The 18298-nt window shown below is 44.5% G+C and overlaps 1 protein-coding gene across 1 annotated transcript in view; it reads left to right on the top strand.

Moving 5' to 3' along the window:
• LOC120034343 (procollagen galactosyltransferase 1-like) overlaps positions 1–17808 on the top strand; it is a 40702-nt gene extending 22894 nt beyond the window's left edge. The window contains exons 2-12 of the mRNA XM_038980866.1: positions 5085–5195; positions 6428–6545; positions 7290–7424; positions 7606–7810; positions 10012–10131; positions 10415–10491; positions 11014–11120; positions 11389–11521; positions 15368–15495; positions 15904–16110; positions 16441–17808. Coding sequence (XP_038836794.1) covers positions 5085–5195; positions 6428–6545; positions 7290–7424; positions 7606–7810; positions 10012–10131; positions 10415–10491; positions 11014–11120; positions 11389–11521; positions 15368–15495; positions 15904–16110; positions 16441–16711 — 1612 coding nt within the window. The 3' untranslated portion in view covers positions 16712–17808. The remainder of the gene's footprint in view (positions 1–5084; positions 5196–6427; positions 6546–7289; positions 7425–7605; positions 7811–10011; positions 10132–10414; positions 10492–11013; positions 11121–11388; positions 11522–15367; positions 15496–15903; positions 16111–16440) is intronic.
• Positions 17809–18298: the final 490 nt, after the last annotated feature.

The raw sequence follows: 18298 nt of genomic DNA, 5'->3' as shown, positions 1-18298 counted from the left end.
ATTGACATAAAACTCGAAAGAATTTCAAAAAACGGTCCAGAAAGCACTTTTTTAAGTGGGTGATAAGTTTTTGCCAAAACTTTCAAAATCTCAAAATTTTACTCTTGGGTCTTGACTTGCGTTACAAAAGGCCTATGAAAAATTTAGATAGAACAAACTCGCCCACTATAGGAATTTTGGAGTGTTACACAGCTCATTTGCAATATGGCATTTGCCATCAACTTTGGACGAAACAGCGCCGGATGTAATGTGAAATCCCACACAATCCCATTGTGTATATGGTCCGCTCGGTGCCAATAAGTTGCCATGTTATTTTGTACAATTGAGGGGGGAGTTCCCTTACACTATGAATGGCAAAGAGGGATCCGGATGAGCCAGCACAGGCGCCGAGGTAAACAGAGTCTTCAGGTGTCCAAAAGCCCTGTTCGCCTCAGCCGACCACTGCAAGCGCACCGGGCCCCCCTTTAGCAGTGAGGTAATGGGAGCAGCCACCTGACCAAAACCCCGGATAAACCTCCGGTAGTAATTGGCAAACCCTAAAAAACGCTGCACCTCCTTTACCGTGGTTGGAGTCGGCCAATTACGCACGGCAGTAATGCGGTCGCTCTCCATCTCCACTCCTGAAGTGGAAATCCGATGCCCTAGGAAGGAGATGGATTGTTGGAAGAACAAGCATTTCTCAGCCTTGACATATAGATCATGCTCCAACAGGCGACCAAGCACCCTGCGCACCAGGGACACATGCTCGGCGCGTGTAGCGGAGTATATCAGAATATCATCGATATACACCACTACACCCTGCCCATGCAGGTCCCTGAAGATCTCATCTACAAATGATTGGAAAACTGATGGAGCATTCATCAACCCATATGGCATAACAAGGTACTCATAATGACCTGAGGTGGTGCTAAATGCCGTCTTCCACTCATCACCCTTCCGAATACGCACCAGATTGTACGCACTCCTGAGATCCAATTTTGTGAAGAAGCGTGCCCCGTTCATTGACTCAATAACTGTATTTATCAGAGGTAACGGGTAACTATATTTCACCGTGATTTTATTGAGACCTCGATAATCAATGCACGGGCGTAAACCGCCATCCTTCTTCTTCACAAAAAAGAAACTCGAAGAGGCTGGTGAAATGGATGGCTGAATGAACCCCTGACGCAGGGATTCAGAGATATATGTATCCATAGCCACCGTCTCCGCTTGCGACAGGGGATACACGTGACTCCTGGGATATGCAGCGTCTACCAGGAGATCTATCGCACAATCCCCCTGTCGATGGGGTGGTAATTGAGTCGCCTTCTTTTTACAGAAGGCGAGAGCCAAATCGGCATATTCGGGGGGAATGCGCACGGTGGAGACCTGGTCTGGACTTTCCACCGTAGTAGCACCAACGGAAACCCCTAAACACCTACCTGAGCACTCTCGCGACCACCCTGTGAGAGCCCTCTGTGGCCAAGAAACAGTGGGGTTATGATAAGTTAACCAGGGTAGGCCTAGCACCACAGAATACGCAGGAGAATCAATAAGGAAAAGACTAATCTTCTCCTTGTGACCCTCCTGCGTTATCATACACAAAGGTGCGGTGACCTCCCTGATAAACCCTGAACCTAATGGTCGACTATCTAAGGCATGAATAGGGAAAGGCATATCCACAGAAACAATAGGGATCCCTAAACTATGAGCTAGATCTTTATTAATGAAATTCCCAGCTGCGCCTGAATCTACTAGCGCCTTATACTGGGAATGCAGGGAAAAGTCCGGAAAAGTGACAGAGACAAACATAAGTGCGACAGAGGGCTCTGGATGAGAATGGTGCCTACTCACCTGGGGTGATGCCAGAGTGCCCTGCCTGCCTTCTCTATTCCCAGAGGAACCAACCCGGCACCGACCAGCAGTGTGATCTCTGCGACCATAAATGGTGCTCGAGCAGGAACCCCCTCCAGTCTCCCTGCGCACCATCCCTCCCAATTCCATAGGTTCGGGAGAGAGGGTGCGAGAGGATGGAACAACCAGACCCCGATCTAGACGTCCACGAGTAGCCAGCATGTTGTCCAGCCTGATGGACATGTCCACCAGCTGGTCGAAGTTGAGGGTGGTGTCTCTACAGGCCAGCTCCCGACGGACGTCCTCGCGTAGACTACAGCGGTACTGGTCGATCAGGGCCCTGTCGCTCCATCCAGCGCCGGCAGCCAAGGTTCTAAACTCCAAAGCAAACTCCTGTGCACTCCTCGTCTCCTGCCTCAGATGATAGAGGCGCTCACCCGCCGCTTTGCCTTCGGATGGGTGGTCGAATACTCTCCGGAAATGGCGGATGAACTCCTCAAAATCGTCCAACGCCGCATCCTCCTCTCTACACACAGCGCTGGCCCACTCCCGGGCTTTCCCGGTGAGGCATGAGACGAGGGCGCAACTCTTCTCACGGTCTGATGGTACTGGGGAGACCGTGGCCAGATACAACGTAAGTTTAAGGAGGAAACCCTGGCAGCCGGCAGTATCTCCGTTGTATCCAATGGGTAGGGGTAAATGGATTTTGTTCGGTTCAGGAGGGGAAAAAGTGTTCAAGGAATACCCTGGTTGTGGGAGTGGAGGCGCTGGAGAAACTCCCTGTCTCTCCCAGCGGTCCATTTTCTGGACAATGCGATCCATGACTGCGCTCAAACATTCAATCTCCTCCGTTTGTTCCCGGACGCGTTCCTCCACCTCCATGAGCGTAGTGTCCTCTCCTGCTGACTTCATATTGGTCAGAGATTCTGTCAGAGTCGTTTGTATAGGTGGCAGGGAAGTCAGGCGCAGGAGAGTCAAACGTAGTGTAAAATGGAGTCTTTTAATGAAAGTCCAAATACCTGCTCCATAACACTAAATAAGAAACGAACAAAACAAATATGGGTACGAAGACCCGTCGCGCACCTATACACATAAAAACAATCCTAACAAGAAACAATCTCTGACAAAGACATGAGGGGAAACAGAGGGTTAAATACACAAGAGGATAATGGATGGGATTGAAAACAGGTGTGTGGGAAGACAAGACAAAACCAATGGAAAATGAAAAAATGGATCGATGATGGCTAGAAGACCGGTGACGTCGACCGCCGAACACCGCCCGAACAAGGAGAGGCAACGACTTCGGCAGAAGTCGTGACAGTATCTTAGTCCAATGCCGCTCTAACATATATGTATATATATATATATATTTAATCCATTCCTTACTTAGATTTACGTGTTTTTGAGCATTTGTTGTGACACTTAAATATTACTTGTTAGATATACTGTACTGTCGGAGCTAGAAGCACGATGTAGTGTATCACTTGGTGCTGTTTATTGCGATGACATTTGCTACGAAGCCATAAATGTGCATAATATCTAGCAAGGAGAGCGAAGGTAGGAAAAACTATGCAAGTCAATATACGGATACGATTGCAGCTGGTCAGATCAGCAAACCAGTAAATAGCAAACATTACTCAGCAAGTCAGATGGCTCGTTGCCGAAAATAGTGCATGTAGCTAGCTAGCCACATTTGCTATTAGCTCCTATCTGATATCTTAGCACCATGTTTATCTAGCCAGCTAGAGAGCAATAGTAAAGATCATTAGACAAAGGGTATGAGAAAATGAATGTTTTTGTCACTTTTTGGGGATGGGCCTCTGGTAAACACATGCATAGGAGATCTGATACGTTTTGCTCTATGATACCATTTTCATCAGCTAATGTCACTTTTTGTGAATTTTGTAATAAAAAAGCACACAAGGCTTTATAATTCATAAACGGTCATGTTAACTGACTGATTTTATTTCATAGAACAAAACGTATATTATCTCCTAAGCCTGTGTTAACTTCAGGGTTCTGATCTAGAAGCACGGTTTTGACTGCTCCTACAGTTTTGCATCGGTACTACAGTTTAACTGATGCCCCGGCCCAAAAAGACGATTTCCATACATAGATTTCCACATAGAGAAGTCAGATTAGAAAATTCCTAATAAGACACTTTAGTCATCGCCTTTGTGCACTAAACATCCTTTGACTTATTCAAATAATTGTCTCTGAGGCCAATTGTTTTTCATCACTCACAGGCAAAGATATTACAATTTTATATTTATCCAATGTCTGACATGTTTTTGGATGACTTGATGACGTCGTCCCTTCTCGCGCTGCTCTCTGTGCGCGCTGAGTGCTAGTGCGCATGTAATATTGGTCCGTCTAAAGCGGACGCTGGGTTGGCCCAGTGTCGCCCGGGTTAGGGGAGGGTTTGGCCGGCTGGGATGTCCTTGTCGCATCGCGCTCTAGTGACTCCTTGTGGCGGCCGGGCGCATCCAGCTGTACGGTGTACACATTGGTGTACACATTGGTGTACACACTGTACACATTGGTGCGGCTGGCTTCCGGGTTAAGCGAGCAGTGTGTCAAGAAGCAGTGCGGCTTGGCAGTGTCGTGTTTCGGAGGACGCACCTTCGACTCTCCCGAGTCCGTACGGGAGTTGCAGCGATGGAACAAGACTAGAAAAGGCCAATATCGGCGGATATATCGGCCCGACTGATTATCAGTCGTTCTCTAGTTGTAACAGGATCCCCCGTTCCTATTCACATAGACGGAAAGATGTGGTTTGAGTTGGAACCGCCGCAGAATGGAATCAGGCACGCAAACTGTCAGTCTGGCACAATAACTCTCTCAAACACACACACACAGTCCTTTTCAGTAGCTAATAACCATCAAGTTTCACTTCCCCAGCATTCTTGCTTATTTAGTCTATTTTCTGCTTTTTAGTAACCCGGCAAGGATGGGTAATGGATATTAGAGCTGCTTTGGTATGGGCGTACGACATGCTTGTATGCAATTCAATGCTGGAGTCGGTATCCCACGGCTCCTGACAATAGGCCACAATGAAGTGAACACTGAAGTACTGTCATCTGAGCCCTGATATGCTCTTTCACATTCACTGTCTCTACTTTACTCAGGTCTACTTCCAATGCCACGTCTCCTATAAACGTCTGTGTGTGTGTCTATGTGCTTATTACCCCTTGCACTGTTGACCAGGAAAGGAAAAAATAGTAATGTGCCTCTGTCGCTGCGTTGTACAGGGTAGCGACGGACCACAATGTGGACAACACTACAGCCATCCTGCGTGACTGGCTCGTCAAGGTCCAAAAACTGTACCACTATGTGGAGTGGAGGCCGCAGGAGGAGCCCACGTGAGTTCCTCTCATGTTCACTTTATAAACTGTGTGTGTTTCTGTATCTATCTGTCTCATTTATACAGGAGAGGTAACACTTTATATTACATTTATAAGTCATTTATAGATGGTTAATATGTGAGTTATAAACTACATATGAACTATGTATAAACCCTTAACATCCTCCTTAAAGACACCTTAATGTACAGTGTCACCGGAGAGGCACCTTAATGTAAAGTGTTACGGAGAGGCACCTTAATGTAAAGTGTCACCGGAGAGGCGCCTGAATGTAAAGTGTTACGGAGAGGCACCTTAATGTAAAGTGTTACGGAGAGGCACATTAATGTAAAGTGTTACGGAGAGGCACCTTAATGTAAAGTGTTACGGAGAGGCACCTTAATGTAAAGTGTTACGGAGAGGCACATTAATGTAAAGTGTTACGGAGAGGCACATTAATGTAAAGTGTTACGGGAGAGGCACATTAATGTAAAGTGTTACGGGAGAGGCACATTAATGTAAAGTGTTACGGAGAGGCACATTCATGTAAAGTGTTACGGAGAGGCACATTAATGTAAAGTGTTACGGGAGAGGCACATTAATGTAAAGTGTTACGGGAGAGGCACATTAATGTAAAGTGTTACGGAGAGGCACATTAATGTAAAGTGTTACGGAGAGGCACCTTAATGTAAAGTGTTACAGGAGAGGCACATTAATGTAAAGTGTTACGGCGAGGCACATTAATGTAAAGTGTTACGGAGAGGCACCTTAATGTAAAGTGTTACGGAGAGGCACATTAATGTTAAGTGTTACGGAGAGGCACCTTAATGTAAAGTGTTACGGAGAGGCACCTTAATGTAAAGTGTTACGGAGAGGCACATCAATGTACAGTGTTACGGAGAGGCACATTAATGTAAAGTGTTACAGGAGAGGCACATTAATGTAAAGTGTTACGGCGAGGCACATTAATGTAAAGTGTTACTGAGAGGCACCTTAATGTAAAGTGTTACGGAGAGGCACAATAATGTTAAGTGTTACGGAGAGGCCCCTTAATGAAAAGTGTTACGGAGAGGCACCTTAATATAAAGTGTTACCGAGAGGCACATTAATGTAAAGTGTTACGGAGAGGCACATTAATGTAAAGTGTTACGGAGAGGCACATTAATGTAAAGTGTTACGGAGAGGCACCTTGCTGTAAATTGTTCCCAGAGAGGATGTACTGAATGTCCTGTTTGTTTATGTTTGTCACTCAGAGAGTACCAGGATGCAGACAGCCCGAAGCAGTGGACCAACCTCCGCTATGCACACGTGATGAAGCTACGGCAGGCAGCACTGGACTCCGCAAGAGACATGTGGGCAGACTACTTCATGGTACTTCTTTCTCCAGTCTCCATGACGGCCCCACCCTCTTTTACAGATAAACCGGGTGCGTCCCGAACGGCACCCTATTCCCTACATAGTGTGTAGGGAATAGGGTGCCATTTGAGGCGCTGTCAAGTCTTTCTCCACAACGACCCGCCCTATTTTACGGAGGCGCAGAGTTCTCCTTATAAGAACAATAACGCAGTAAGAGAGCAGCAGGAGTCATGTTTTGCTGTCTCACTTCTGGTTTAGAGGAAACCAATTCATCTGGCTTGGTGTTACTATGTACCATTCTGTAACAAACCTGGCTGAATCTTAAATATGACAGCTTTGAGTTCTATTCTTGCACCCCAAAGCATGAACACGTTGTCCAGGACTCGCAGGGGTATAATTTTGGGACGGAGTGAAAACACAGATGAGGAAGTTTTGTTCTTGAAATGTGCCTTTTGTCGTCAGTAATGTTGTGCAATTAAAGCTGGGTTAAAATAGAGCAGCTAAAGTTTATGAATGAAAACAAATACTATTTGAACCCAGGTCTGTGGCCAATACTGCCTCTTCATTCTAACACTGATTCTGGTGGCTGGACTTAGGCTACAATGACATCCATTGTTCAAAGTGTCACTAGAGAGGATTGGCATTGCAGAGTGATGTTTAAAGCGTGAAGTGGATTAAGTGTCTCACTGTTCCCTCTCCCCGTTCTATCACACTCTCACACACACACACTCACACCCTCTTCCACTCTCCCCTGTCGAGGTGGCGGACTGTGATAACCTATTGACCAATCCTAATGTACTGTGGAAGCTCATCAAGGAGAAGAAGACCATCGTAGCTCCCATGTTAGAGTCCCGTGCAGCCTACTCCAACTTCTGGTGTGGCATGACCTCCCAGGTATGCTACTATGTGTGTGGGTGTGTGTGTGTGTGTGTGTGCTTGTGTGCAGGCGTGCGGCCGTGTCCTCCCCAGATACTTTGCATGTGATCATGCATTAAAGTGAGAGCACAATAACCTTGATTGAAGCGCCTAGAAGTGCTCATCGTATTCTGAACAGTTCTCCCTCGTCCTCCTCCAGGGTTACTATAAGCGCACCCCGGCCTACATCCCTATGAGAAAGCAGGTGCGTAAAGGATGCTTTGCGGTTCCCATGGTGCACTCCACATTCCTGATTGACTTGAGGAAGGAGGCGTCACGCCAGCTGGCCTTCCACCCCCCTCACCCAGACTACAGCTGGGCCTTCGATGACATCATTGTCTTCGCCTTCTCCGCTCACATGGCAGGTACTGTTAACGTGTTCTCTCTCTTCTCTCCTGTTTAGTAGCTTTCACATACAATACTGCATGATAATGATTTGGTGCACTTCATTGTGTTTGCCCTCTACGCTCGCATGGCAGGTAGGCCTACTGCTGTTATTCTGTTCACATGGCAGGTAGGCCTACTGCTGTTATTCTGTTCACATGGCAGGTAGGCCTGCTGTGGCTATTCTGTTTTACATGGCAGGTAGGCCTACTGCTGTTATTCTGTTCACATGGCAGGTAGGCCTGCTGTGGCTATTCTGTTTTACATGGCAGGTAGGCCTGCTGTGGTTATTCTGTTCACATGGCAGGTAGGCCTGCTGTGTTTATTCTGTTCACATGGCAGGTAGGCCTGCTGTGGTTATTCTGTTATACATGGCAGGTAGGCCTGCTGTGGTTATTGTGATCACATGGCAGGTAGGCCTGCTGTGGTTATTCTGTTTTACATGGCAGGTAGGCCTGCTGTGGTTATTGTGAACACATGGCAGGTAGGACTGCTGTGGTTTTTCTGTTTTACATGGCAGGTAGGCCTGCTGTGGTTATCCTGTTTTACAGGCAAGTAGGCCTGCTGTGGTTATTCTGTTCACATGGTAAGTAGGCCTGCTGTGGTTATTCTGTTCACATGGCAGGTAGGCCTGCTGTGGTTATTCTGTTCATGTGGCAGGTAGGCCTGCTGTGGTTATTCTGTTCACATGGCAGGTAGGCCTGCTGTGGATATTCTGTTTTACATGGCAGGTAGTCCTACTGCTGTTATTCTGTTCACATGGCAGGTAGGCTTACTGTGGTTATTCTGTTTTACATGGCAGGTAGGCTTACTGTGGATATTCTGTTTTACATGGCAGGTAGGCCTACTGCTGTTATTCTGTTCACATGGCAGGTAGGCTTACTGTGGTTATTCTGTTTTACATGGCAGGTAGGCTTACTGTGGTTATTCTGTTTTACATGGCAGGTAGGCCTGCTACTGTTATTCTGTTCACATGGCAGGTAGGCCTACTGGTGTTATTCTGTTCACATGGCAGGTAGGCTTACTGCTGTTATTCTCTTCACATGGCAGGTAGGCTTACTGTGGTTTTTCTGTTTTACATGGCAGGTAGGCCTACTGCTGTTATTCTGGTCACATGGCAGGTAGGCTTACTGTGGTTATTCTGTTTTACATGGCAGGTAGGCTTACTGTGGTTATTCTGTTTTACATGGCAGGTAGGCCTGCTACTGTTATTCTGTTCACATGGCAGGTAGGCCTACTGGTGTTATTCTGTACACATGGCAGGTAGGCTTACTGCTGTTATTCTCTTCACATGGCAGGTAGGCTTACTGTGGTTTTTCTGTTTTACATGGCAGGTAGGCCTACTGCTGTTATTTTGTTCACAGGGCAGGTAGACCTACTGCTGTTATTCTGTTCACAGGGCAGGTAGACCTACTGCTGTTATTCTGTTCACAGGGCAGGTAGACCTACTGCTGTTATTCTGTTCACAGGGCAGGTAGACCTACTGCTGTTATTCTGTTCACAGGGCAGGTAGACCTACTGCTGTTATTCTGTTCACAGGGCAGGTAGACCTACTGCTGTTATTCTGTTCACAGGGCAGGTAGATCTACTGCTGTTATTCTGTTCACAGGGCAGGTAGACCTACTGCTGTAATTCAGGATTGCTACCTTTTAGATCCGAGTTTTCCACAACAGTAATGAATAAGATTATATGGACAGGGAGGACCTGATTCTAGATCAGCTCTCTGCCTCCCGCAGGCGCTTTGTGAATAGGCTGAGGCTACGACTATGTAGATTTCACCCCTGCCCCACCCCCGTCCCGCCCCTCAGGGGACTTCTTTCTCAAATCTAAGGATCAGAAATCACGTTCTGCACGTGTTTTTTTTTTTTTTGTCTTTTTTTGTGCAAAATTCCTGGGGGTTTAACAGACAGTGGTGAGTTTCCAGAGTCAGTTTTTTCTAATTCTATCCATAGACATAGTGTATGCTTTGTGTAAGATATCTTAATTATACTTTTGCATAAATACATAAGTGTCATCTTTTTAAGGATTATATTTTTAGGCGTGACACAAAGAACCTCATCTACAGTGAGACTTGTAGTGTGAATAGCCATAGCAAAGCAACGTGTAAATGTTTGTAGTAACCTTGTTGTTAATAACAAACGTCTCTTCTCCCGCTACACTACTCTTCCTCCGTCTTCCACAGATGTGCAGATGTTCCTATGTAACAGAGAGACTTATGGGTATTTCCCCGTGCCACTGCGAGCCCACAACTCCCTGACAGACGAAGCAGAGAGCTTCCTACATTCCTTGTTGGAGGTCAATGGTGAGTGTTATGTCATATTGTCACAGGTCAAAAGGTAGTCGGCTCTAATGTCCATACTAGCATCCGAATGGGCAAAACTGGTCGAAATGACGTCTTTTTGACGTCTCACTGGGTTACCACTTAGGATGGATGCTCAATACATTGCCTCATTCTAAGTGGTAGGCCAGTGTGGATATCGGAACACAGCTGGAAGTTGGAGCTTTTCGTTCTTCTCTAACTTATGTTACTGGTCAGCGTGTGAGTTGTTTCTCATTCCTATCATTTTTCTCCTTTCTCACGTTAGTGCGGAACCCTCATGTGCTGCCCTCGGAGTACATCCCGGCCCCCATAAAGATACAAGATAAACTGGGCTTTGATGAGGTGGGATATGAGCCAGCTCAGAATGTGGTTGCTGAGTTTATTGACCCCTAGCCCCTATGCCCACATTGTCAAACTCTTTCAATGGAGGTTGAGTGTCTGCGGGTTTTCAAGGTCACTGATTAGTTAAGAACGCCCCTTGCGTGGTTGTCTAGCTCTTAATTGGACACAATCGAAAGTAAATGACAAAAACCAGCAGACACTTGACCCTCCATGGAATGAGTTTGACACCTCTGCCCTAGGCACTCCTGAAGATGTGTAAGGATCTAATGGCATTAAGCAGTAAGGCAATTGCTTCACCATGTCTTCTGGTAGGCTCGGAAAGAATTGTCAACACATTTCATACACCTATCCAATTGTTTCCGAGTGTCTAAGGGTAACTGTCGTTTTGGAATTTATCACTAGAATTCAGAATGTCTCTTTTGCACCCTTCAGCTCAAAATGACTCCCTCTGTGGGTGTCATTTGGTATTGCATGTATTGACTCACTACCGTACAGTAAGGCCCATGTATTGCGTGTGTGCAGGTGTTCATGATCAACCTAAAGAAACGGACCGACCGGCGGGATCGCATGCTGAGGACTCTGTACGAGCAAGAGATTGCCTGCAAGGTCATTCAAGCGGTGGACGGCAAGTAAGTTGACCCCTTTTTGAAGGTACTCCTCTCTCTGCACGTCATACACTTCATGTACCATTAAAGGTAGACTCAGTGATGGGACATCATCACACACAGCAGAAGTTGCCTCACTGTTTATAATGTCATGTCGCTAAGTCTTCAAGCGCTCAAAATGACCCTGTTTTTTCTCTCTCCATCTCTATTTGTGTCTCTCTTTATCTCTGTCTCTTTATCTCTCCCCCCCCCCCCCCCCCCCCTCTCCTGACCCTCCCTCTCTCCCCCTCAGAGCGATGAACATCAGTGAGATCAATGCCCTGGGGATCCACATGCTACCAGGCTACAGTGATCCGTATCACGGCAGGCCCCTCACTAAGGGAGAGCTGGGCTGCTTCCTCTCACACTACAACATCTGGAAAGAGGTGAGCCCTGCAGCTGCAGACCAGGGTAGTGTTCAGTAGGGACAACATTTTTAGAAACGGTGTGAAACAGGGGAGGTAGTACCTGAACTTGTCCAATAAGAACACATATTTTCATTATTTGTTAAAAAAAGTTTTGCTTCAGTGTGCTCTCCTAATGAATACATTAGGGTTGGGCTCAATTCATCATATTATTGAGAATGCCTCAAATTCTTGAATTGAATTTCAATTGAAGTAGTAAACCGGATACAGAATTGCAATTCAAATTTGAATGAAAGAAAATAGAATTTAATTCAATGAAATTCAAATGCCTCTTCTATTCTACAGTACATCTTGCACATAAAACATCAAACATGTTGTGATATCCATGCAGGATAAATTCTTAAAATGAATGGCCAAGGAAAACAAAACCTGCATGCGAATAACACTGAAAAAGGACATTGGCCTGTATGCGAATAAGTTATATTTCATTAATCACTGAAACTGTTCAATTTGGGGGAAATACAATATTTCCCAGAATGTATTAGTTTAACCCTCAAGTTGACCCCGAGGCCTTCAAAAAGAAGCCAAAGAAATGAAATGGTTGGTGGAAATATCATTGGCTATTCTAGTGATATAGTCTTTGGTATCTGGAAGTGTGACCTGTCAGATTCAATGAAACTCTCATGTTCTATGATTTCTTTTAATTAAATTAGACTTCACTCAAATTCAACATCCTGTAGGGTGTGGCCTATTCAATTCGAAATTCAACGCATGCTGGGATGTGTTTTTCAATGATGTTAAAGGTAATTATGATGCAACTATGATGGTGATACGATATGGATTACAATTATCATCCTGAATATTAAGGCTATACACACTACATGTTACACACATAGACACTCAACCATGCAAATTGGCAGGGTTATTATTTATTTGGACAACACACATTATAGTCTTACTCTTATACAGACATCGTACACACTCTCACTAAATCACATCCAATATCATACACATCAACCTACGTAGATTTACTACACACATAATATCTTGTCTCAATTTTCTAACATCTGTGGCATTGGCTCACAGGCAACAGAATAAAACAAATATTGCTAGAACTTATTTCTTGAATTCTAAATATCAGACATTTGAAAGCTCTAGTTTTGACCTCTGATAGCAGTAACTTTACAAGCACTAATTATGGTCAATTTAGACTGAGAATAGTATCTAGTTATGGTAAGGGGTGAAATAAATATAGCCAGTTATAATTGTTAAGTACCTCAATGGACCGTAAAGGAAATCACTCTACAAACTATCATCACCGTATAAATATTATGGACACATTAGAAATAGTGGATATTTAGAGACTAAAAAACCCAGACCTAGTGAGATATACATGGAAGAGACTTAATCAAGCTAGTCGTCTTCATTATTTTCATGTCTCTTTCACTCTTGCAATAAAGGTTAAAAAAGTTTTAATAGGAGACAGAATGCGATAGGATCATCATCTAATTGGCTTTCACATAACTTAATAGAATTTCCACGTGGACGGGGATATTTAATCAAAGTTTACTGGAGAACTACATATTTTTAACTAAGACAAAATCATTTATAACTGAATGTTTCCAGTATAATATAGGTTCAACAAATCACATTATTGTTTGGGATACCTTTTAAATGTACCTTCCGAGGTCATTCAAGTCAAAAATAAATAGGCCGTTTCTGGCTAAAGAGACAGGACTAACAAGGTAAATACATGAACTAATAGTACAGGTAGATAGCAATAAAAACAATACTACAGAAATACAAAATAAGTTAGAGGATAAACAAAAAGAAGTAGAGGGACTTATTCAAGAACGATCTAATGTAATCTATTACAAAAATAAAGCAAACTGGATGGAATATGGAGAAAAATGCACAAAATTCTTCCTGAATCTCCAACACAGGAACGCTAACAAAAATAATTTGCAGAAACTCGTTACTGAAGACGGAGTCATCAATGATTCTCCGAATTATATTTTAAAAGAGGAAGCTAAATATTTTAAGCAGATGTTCTCATTTCCGTCTCATCCTCTCCCACTGAATGAAGATTACGGGAAGGAATTCTTTCCAAATAATACAATAATGGAAAATTAACAAATGTACAGAAAGATCAGTGCGAAGGTCAAATTACAGACGAAGAACTTTGAGGCTATTAATTCCTTTCAGTCTGGAAAAACCCCAAGGCTTGTGTTTTGCGGGTTCTATTTAATGAAGCTGCCAGTTGAGGACTTGTGAGGCGTCTGTTTCTCAAACTAGACACTCTAATGTACTTGTCCTCTTGCTCAGTTGTGCACCAGGGCCTCCCACTCCTCTTTATATTCTGGTTAGAGCCAATTTGCGCTGTTCTGTGAAGGGAGTAGTACCAGATCTTCAGTTTCTTGGCAATTTCTCGCATGAAATAGCCTTAATTTCTGAGAACTAGAATAGACTGATGAGTTTCAGAAGAAAGTTCTTTGTTCCTGGCCATTTTGAGCCTGTAATCGAACCCCAAAATGCTGATGCTCCAGATACTCAACTAGTCTAAAGAAGGCCAGTTTTATTTCTTCTTTAGTCAGCACAACAGTTTTCAGCTCTGCTAACATAATTGCAAAAGGGTTTTCTAATGATCAATTCGCCTCTTAAAATTATAAACTTGGATTAGCTTACACAACGTGCCATTGGAACACAGGAGTGATGGTTGCTGATAATGGGCCTCTGTGCGCCTATGTAGATATTCCATAGAAAATCTGCTGTTTCCAGCTACAATAGTCATCTACACTGTATTTCTGATCAATTTGATGTTATTTTAATGGCCCAAAAAATTGCTTTTCTTTCAAGAACAAGTACATTTCTAAGTGACCTGGTAGTGTATGAACGGTAGTGTATGTTGCGTAGAAATCCTAAGAGGGTGGCCAGCAGAGATAGGTGGGATGGTCTGAGGGAAGCTGACGGTTGGGATGTGGAATTGGAGACAAGTGGGAGTGAAGTTGCTGGGCGGGAGATTGACCATCATTCTAAGATAAAATTATAAAAAATAAAGTCAAAATAAAACATAATAAAAAGTACGTTTGAATGACTCTGAGGGGCAATGTTTTTACAGATAATTCCGGTTTGCTTGAGGCTGATGCCTTGCAGGTGTTTGTACACATGTATATACACACACTCATTCAAATACACACGGACACACACACATGTAAATAGTGCCAGACATGCACTCAAACATATACAGTTGTCCTTGCTGTTGTGATTTTAGTTGTCCTTGATGTCCTTTGTTTTTTGTATTGTTGTTTTCTGTTTTCCTTTGTCTTTTTTCTCTTTAGTTAATTTTCTTGGTTGTTGGTGCATTAGGGGGTTTTTTTGAGGTGGGAAATGGAATTAATTACATTTTTTATTTATTATTTTTTTCTGGGGGGGGGGGGGGGGGGGCTGTGGGAGGGGTCTCGGATGGTTGAGGGGCAGCTATAGGGGAACTGTGGGGGGATCTTGGAGGGTTCGGGTCCCCGTTTTTGGCCTTGTGGGAGATCTGTCGACATGCCCGTGAGCAGGGCATTGACCCTGGATACTTCTGTGTGTCGCTCTGAATGGGAGTCTGTTGGATGACTGGTGTGATGTAGTTGTTGAGCAGCTTCACTGCAAGTATATTATATGTTTTAGATTCCATATTTATTTAATTTTTTTAAACTCATGAGTTGAATATGGAGTCAATTCCAAAATTCTGAATTGAGCCCAACCCTGGAACACACCTCTGACTGCCACTCTCAGGTATAGATAGAGTGTACATCCGTTTCTTTGCCTCCTCTGAATGTGACGGTCGCTGTTTTCTCTCTGTCTATCTCTGTGTGTGTTCAGATCGCAGAGCGGGGTCTAAAGAGTTCCCTGGTGATCGAGGACGATCTGCGTTTCGAGGTCTTCTTCAAGCGACGCCTGATGAACCTGATGAGTGAAGTGGAGAGCCAGGGTCTAGACTGGGACCTGATGTGAGTGTTCCATAGACTGTTCCACTCATAGATATACATTCAATTACTGTTGTGTTCTGATGACTGAAGTGGAGAGCCAGGGGCAAGACTGGCACCTGATGTAAGTGTTCCATAGACTGTACATCATCCACTATACACACTGGATATCCTCTATTATAGATCAGTGATTCTCAACCTCTGGTCTGGGGACCGGCATTGGTCCCTGGGATGTCGCTGGCCGATCTCTCAGACACATGATACAGTATTTGGTTAGTTCTTAAGTGTTAATTGTAATGTTAGAAGTCATTTTAAAAGAGTTAAGAACCCCCGTTCTAGCTTGCTGACTCAGCACTTACTGTCTACCCTTCCCATGTGGTGTAAACTTCAACTTCTTCAACTTCCTCTTTTCCCAACTGTTCTTCCTCCCAGTTATATCGGCAGGAAGAGGATGCAGGTGGACCGCCCTGAGAAGTCCGTGCCCAATATACACAACCTGGTGGAGGCCGACTACTCCTATTGGACGCTGGGCTATATGATGTCATTACAAGGAGCCCAGAAGCTGCTGAGGGCAGAGCCGTTGAAGAGGATATTACCCGTAGATGAGTTCCTCCCTGTCATGTTCAATAAGCACCCTGTGTAAGTTTACCCCTCTCTGTCGCACGCTTTCTCTCTTTGTCTTTCTGTCGCCTGTCTCTTCGGGTAAATCTCAAAAATATTTTCCTGGATTCCTTGAGTCCTCTCTTCTCGCCTCCTTTTCAAAGTGCAGCAAATGAAGGGAGCATTAGAGGAGAAAGATATTCTCTTCCGAAGCTCCCCTCACCCCCCTTCACGTTTTAAGGAGGTAGCGAGGAGAGAAGATACTTGAGAAAAGACTTGAGATTCACCCCTTTTCACCTATTTCTCTTTTCAATGTTTCCCTTGACATCTTTCTCCTTTATCTCTTCTCTCTCTTACCTCTCTCTCCAGCTCGGACTACATGGAGCAGTTTGAGGAGCGAGACCTGAAGGCCTTCTCGGCCGAGCCTCTGCTAGTGTTCCCCACTCACTACACAGGAGACGCGGGCTACATCAGCGACACAGAGACCTCCGTGGTGTGGGACAACGAGAAGGTGCGTACGGACTGGGACCGGGCCCGCTCGGGGAAGACACAGGAGCAGGCGGAGATCAGCAGCGAGGCCCAGAACTCTGACGTACTCCAGTCACCTCTGGACAGCACAGCCACACGGGACGAACTATGAGAGGGGAATGGGTGGAGAGGAAGGGGATGGGATTGGCGATTGAGGATAGATAGAGAGAAACGCTGAAGATTAAGAACCACCATGGGTTTATTATTTTTATGTTTTAGCACCCTTTCTTGGCATCATTGCAGCGACAGAATGTATAGTACATGGGCGCCTGTTTTTGTTTCATTTTTTAACCAAAGAGAACAAGTTAAAAAAAGGGATCGGTTGCGTTCTTTTCGGGAAAAAATTATTCCATTTACTTTTTCATTTCAGAAATATGTTGGACTCACATTTTTTTGCTGCATTTACTTGACCTAAATACAGGGTGGGATCTGTATGTCAACAGTGATCTGGTTGGACTGTCTATTACATTTCAGTGAAGTGATTGGCCTGTGAACTGGAACTTTGTTTCTGATTCGTCACTACCATGCCTCAAGTGCCTTATAGCCTAGTTCATCATGCCAAAGCTCACAACTGACCTGAGTAGACCTTGTGACCCCTAGAATTTATAAATCATTTATTAATTGTTACTTAATTAACATGTGTGCATGTACTATAACAGTGTACTGTACCAGTCTTTCTGAAAGGACTGGAAAAGACAAGCATCTGCATGCTTTTGGATACGGCTTTAAGATGACCTTTTTCATTTGTTCATTTTCAAACTATAGGTAGACCTGACATCTTTTGCATCAATTAGAGATGTATGCTTGAAAGTTGTGTGTGCTGCTTCGCAAACGAGTCCCATCGTTTTACGAAAACCTCACCAAGGAGCTCAAAGTCCTATCCTATGACATATGAGATTAATACCAAAACAGTAGTAATTAAAAAAGCAACAGCTCCCAAAGTGAATGACTTGGCTACCCGCCCTCCCTGTCAGACCCTAACCATTGAGTTACAGTAGTGCTCTTTATAGCAGTGGAGTACGTCTTTTTAGAAACCAACAGCTCTTAAAGTTAATAACTATGGGTAGAATCCTAACTTCCACTTAAATCAAATCTTCCTAATCTCTTAATTCAATCAATCAAATGTATTTATAAAGCCCTTTTTACATCAGCAGATGTCAGAAAGTGCTATACAGAAACCCAGCCTAAAACCTCAAACAACAAGCAATGCAGATGTAGAAGCACGGTGGCTAGGAAGAACTCCCTAGAAAGGCAGGAACCTAGGAAGAAACCTAGAGCGGAACCAGGCTCTGATGGGTGGCCAGTCCTCTTCTGGCTGTGCCGGGTGGAGATTATAAGAGTACATGGCCATTTTAAGGCCAGATTGTTCTTCAAGATGTTCAAACGTTCATAGATTACCAACAGGGTCAAATAATAATCATAGTGGTTGTAGAGGGTGCAACAGGTCAGTACCTCAGGAGTAAATGTCAGTTGGCTTTTCATAGCCGAGCATTGAGAGGTCGAGACAGCAGGTGCGGGAGAGAGAGAGAGAGAGAGTCGAAAACAGTAGGTCCGGGACAAGGTAGCACGTCCGGTGAACAGGTCAGGGTTCCATAGCCGCTGGCAGAACAGTTGAAACTGGAGCAGCAGCATGACCAGGTGGACTGGGGACAGCCAGGAGTCATCAGGCCAGGTAGTCTTAAGGCATGATCCTAGGCCT

Source organism: Salvelinus namaycush, chromosome 3, assembly GCF_016432855.1.
Source record: "Salvelinus namaycush isolate Seneca chromosome 3, SaNama_1.0, whole genome shotgun sequence".
Lineage (NCBI taxonomy): Eukaryota > Metazoa > Chordata > Actinopteri > Salmoniformes > Salmonidae > Salvelinus > Salvelinus namaycush.
This window is presented reverse-complemented; position numbering and strand designations above follow the sequence as displayed.